Genomic DNA, 4,772 nt, shown 5'->3' on the forward strand with positions numbered 1-4,772 from the left:
AGCACCCGGCGGTAGCGTCTGGAGCCCAACCAGCCTCGCACGCAGGCTTGGAGCAGCACGATGCGCTGCGTGGCCTGCTGCACCATCAGATTCAGATGCTCCACGTGGTAGTACTTGAGGAAAACCTGGACGAGCCAAATTCGCCGAAAGTAAACCTGTGTTCAGTCTGTCCAGTCGATGCCGCGACAGGTGGAAATGTGTGATTTACATTACCAACATTTTCATTCAAACCATATCATTTCTTCCCCAAAAAAAATAAATAGCTTAATGCTAACATATAATGCGGAATCCCATAGACTGGCTAAGACAAATTAGCATAGATGTCACAATAATTGGTGGGAACGGCATTTCTTGAATAGATGAAAAATACCATGAGACTAAACAACAATAAAAACAGAATAGAATAAATTGAAAGTCACGATCTGGTTTGAATGTACATCGAAGCATCATCTTATCCACATAAATCAAATAACGCGAGGATGATTTCTTCCCACCTTTGTCTTGCCCATGGCCCTAAATAGCTTAATGCGAACATATAACGCGGAATCCCATAGACTGGCTAACACAAATTAGCATAGATGTCACAATAATTGGTGGGAACGGCATTTCTTGAATAGATGAAAAATACAATGCGACTAAACAACAATAAAGATCGTCAGCGGTCGGACGGATACAAGCACAAAAACCTGTTTGAGAAATCGACGTCAATGACGACCTCTTGAGGAAATTAGCAAAGGGGACGCGATGCGAATAGCCCTGCCGCCGGATCTTGGCCGTCTCCAGGATTCCCGTGTAGCGCAGCTGGACCAGAACCTTCTCCCGGTCGAACTTGTTGGGTTGCCTGTCGTTGTTGGGTTTGATGCAGCGCACAAAGTGGGGCTGCCCTGCCACCATCTTGGATAGCAGATCCATCAGGGAGTACTAGTAGGAGCACAAGGGTTTAATATTTGACGCGGTTTGTTTTTGTAAAATATTCTTAGTACAGTACCACTTAAAAAAAAAAAATCATTCTACAGTCAGTGAAGGGTTTTCTCCACTTCATCAAATCAAAATTGGGCCATTCATTGGCTTCATTTCACTTTCAGGAACGACTGCACCCTTTGTCTTTCGAAAAAGAAGTCATGAAACATGAACATAGTTTTCATGGGTTTCGATTGCTCAAAGGGGCCAAATAGTGGCAAAAGGTTAAGAGCACAAGGGTTTAATATTTGACGCGGTTCGTTTTTGTAAAATATTCTTAGTACAGTACCATTTAAAAAAAAAAATCATTTTACAGTCAGTGAAGGGTTTTCTCCACTTCATCAAATCAAAGTTGGGCCATTCATTGGCTCCATTTCACTTTCAGGAACAACTGCACCCTTTGTCTAAAAATGTCTCGTGTCGAGAATGAACACAGATTTCGAAAAAGAAGTCATGAAACATGAACATAGTTTTCATGGGTTTCGATTGCTCAAAGGGGCCAAATAGTGGCAAAAGGTTACCATTTGATGTCAACAATATTTCTTACTCGGAAGTAGGACGCCACCGTCTGGGTTCTCATGTTGGTGGTTTCTCGAGGATGGTAGGGTGTGTCTGCGTCAAACGGCTAGACAAAAAAAATTAAATAAAAAATTGTCAAAAACGACCACATGTAGTCCCTTCTGCATTTTTATAACTTCCAGGTGAATGTGTAAAAAAAAAAAAAACAACAACAACCAATAGCTATTTTATCATGATAACAGGAACGCATCATTGGACTGTGTCAGCAAGAGGCGCATCAAGAAAGTATTTTTTTTTTTTTTTTTGTCAGCCGTCAGCTCTAAATCTCAGCTGCAAAACAGATGCCCAAAATGCAGAAACCAAACAACAAAAGAGCCAATTTGCTCTTCGGAAATCGAAAGTGGACTACATGCAAGCTAAACATGACATTGAGCTCGATGTATGTACATTGATTGCTCTTTAATAGCAAAGAATGTTAAGTCCAGGCTGCAATTTGGAAGCATGTAGCAAGAAAGTGACTCGACTGGAGCAGAGGCAAGGGTTACAAACAGAAAGGAAAAACAAGTGAAATATAATGGTTACCTCGACGAAAGCAAAGGAACTGTACAAGGTAAGCACTCCCATCTTTACCACAGACACGCAGCAAAAGAAGGGGAAGAAACACATGAGAGGGTTTCACCTTTAGTTTGGAAAATAAAAGCCAATGGCTGAGAATTAAAAAAACAAAAACAGCCTTTGTGGAAAAAAACGTGCAGAGGTGAGTGTGCAGAGTACCTTGGCGAAGGTGAGGGTGCGAGTGGGGGTGCGGGGGGTGAGGAGCGTGTTGACGGCTTTGCCTTTCGTGTGGGCAAGGTTGCCTGAGGGGGAAAAAAAAAAGGTGATTTTGGGGACATGTCTCAAACAATTTTTCATGATCACATGGTTCTTTGAACAATTTTTCAGTGTTTTTTTTTAAATTGGTTTTTAGAATTTTCGGGTATGTCTGAATTTGAGTGCAGTACCATTTTGTGCCACAACATGCCGGGCAGCACTGAGCTCCACAGGAAGAGATGCAGCAGAATTCTCGCATCACATGCTAGCATTAGTTTTGGTTGAATTTTGCTCTTCTTACACACGGCGTTTGTATGTGTTGATGTTCTGTGTGTGTGAAAGTAGCAGCTGCTTGAAAGTTTATAATCACTCTCCTAACGTCTATGCTTATTTCTATTAGCCCGGCTGATTTATTTATTTTTTTAATGAAGGTTTTCCTATATTGAAGACTTTAACGGTACGATAAACATAATGGCTGATAGGAAAGTAGTAACTGGTCATACATGCCAGGGTCCAAAATGGTCTGGGATCATATTTTTGGGGGTATATTTAGGATTTAAACAAAATTCGAAACATTTGTTGGTGAGGAATAGCAACCAGGGTTGACGGTACTCACCTGTTTTGGTGAGTGGATGGGTGACAAGTTTACGAACGAGCTCATTCTCCGAGGACCTCAGCAGGAGGACGATGTCCGCCGACAACGTGTCTCGATTTTTGGAGAGGAATCCTGCGGCGTTGTAGATCACCTGAGAGTTTCAATCATGGTTGTCAAAGTCCGGGGAGCCAGATGAGGCCCGCCACAGCGTTCGTGTGGCCCGTTAAAGCAAATTATGTGCATCGACTTTGTTTCCTGCTAAAATCTGGATCATAATAATATAATAACAATAATAATAATAGATTACATTTGCAAGCGCCTTTCATAGCACTCAAGGACACTGTACAACCAAGAGCAAATAATAAAACTACAGATAAAATTTAAAATAAAAGTAAAAAAGTAAAAGTAAAAAAGTAAAAAATAAAAATAAAAAGATTTAAGGTGGATAGGCAAGTCTGAATAGGTGGGTTTTGAGCTGGGTGATAAATATGGAAAGAGAGTCAATATTACGAATGTCAGGTGGTAGTGCGTTCCAGAGTTTGGGGGCAGAGCGACTGAAGGCTCTGCACCCCATTGTACTGAGACGGGCAGAGGGCAGAGAAAGGTGGAGGGAGGATGAGGACCTGAGTGAGCGAGAGGGAATGGAAATTTGAAGGAGATCTGACAGGTAAGGGGGCGCAAGGTTATGGATGGCCTTGAACGTAAAGAGAAGTAATTTGAAGTTGATTCTAGATTTGACAGGAAGCCAGTGGAGCTGTCGGAGGATGGGGGTGATATGATGGAAGGAGGGGGTTCTCGTGATGATCCGGGCTGCTGAGTTCTGAACAAGTTGAAGTTTATGGAGGAATTTTTGATGGACACCGAAGAGAAGTGAGTTACAGTAGTCAATACGGGAAGTGACGAGACCGTGAACTAGGATAGCAGTAGAGTGAGGAGTGAGTAAGGGACGGAGACGGTTTATGTTGCGAAGGTGGAAGTGAGCAGACCGGGTGATGTTGTTGATGTGGGAGTGGAAGGATAGTGAGCTGTCAAGGATGACACCCAGACTCTTCACCTGGGGGGAAGGAGATACAATGGCATTGTCAATTTGGAGGGAAAAACTGTCGGCTTTGTTGAGAGTAGCTTTGGTACCGACGAGGAGGAGTTCTGTTTTATTGCTGTTTAGTTTAAGGAAATTATGGGTGAACCAAGATTTGATTTCAGAGAGACAGTGAGAGAGAGATGAGGGTGGGAGAGAGGCGTCGGGTTTGCTGGAAAGGTAGAGCTGGGTGTCATCTGCATAGCAGTGAAAGTGTATGCCAAATTTGCGAAAGATGTTGCCGAGTGGGAGAAGGTAGATGATGAAAAGGAGGGGACCCAGGACAGAACCCTGGGGAACACCAGAAGAGACGGGGAGGGATTGTGAAGTAAAAAATTTAAGTTGGATGAACTGAGATCGGCCGGTGAGATATGACTGAAACCAATGTAGGGGGATGTTGGTGATGCCTATGGTAGAAAGTCTATTGAGGAGAATAGGGTGGGAGATTGTGTCGAAGGCTGCACTCAGGTCAAGGAGGATGAGAATGGAGATCTGGCCAGAGTCTGCTGCCATGAGAAGATCGTTTGTGATTTTTATGAGGGCTGTTTCAGTACTGTGACGGGGACGGAAGCCAGACTGGAATTGTTCGTAGAGACTATTGTTAGTGAGGTGGGAGTGGAGTTGAGAGGCAACAATTTTCTCAAGGATTTTAGAGATGAAAGGAAGATGGGAAATGGGGCGTAGGTTGTTGAAGTCATTGGGGTCAGAACCGGGTTTTTTCAGAATTGGGGTGACTGCTGCTGTTTTGAAAGGCATAGGAACAATTCCAGTAGACAGAGAGGAATGGATAATGGCTGAGATGAAGGGGAG

General features: G+C 43.2%; 1 protein-coding gene across 1 annotated transcript in view; it reads right to left on the reverse strand.

The window, feature by feature from the left end:
- Positions 1-4,772, reverse strand: part of LOC109524731 (myosin-IIIa-like) — a 31,004-nt gene that overhangs the window by 6,918 nt on the left and 19,314 nt on the right. The window contains 7 exon segments of the mRNA XM_019884792.1: positions 1-125; positions 495-559; positions 642-921; positions 1,508-1,585; positions 2,062-2,103; positions 2,254-2,336; positions 2,906-3,035. The exon segment at positions 1-125 is cut by the window's left edge and continues 32 nt beyond it. Coding sequence (XP_019740351.1) covers positions 1-125; positions 495-559; positions 642-921; positions 1,508-1,585; positions 2,062-2,103; positions 2,254-2,336; positions 2,906-3,035 — 803 coding nt within the window.

This window comes from Hippocampus comes, unplaced genomic scaffold (genome assembly GCF_001891065.2).
Source record: "Hippocampus comes isolate QL1 unplaced genomic scaffold, H_comes_QL1_v1.1 scaffold501, whole genome shotgun sequence".
Lineage (NCBI taxonomy): Eukaryota > Metazoa > Chordata > Actinopteri > Syngnathiformes > Syngnathidae > Hippocampus > Hippocampus comes.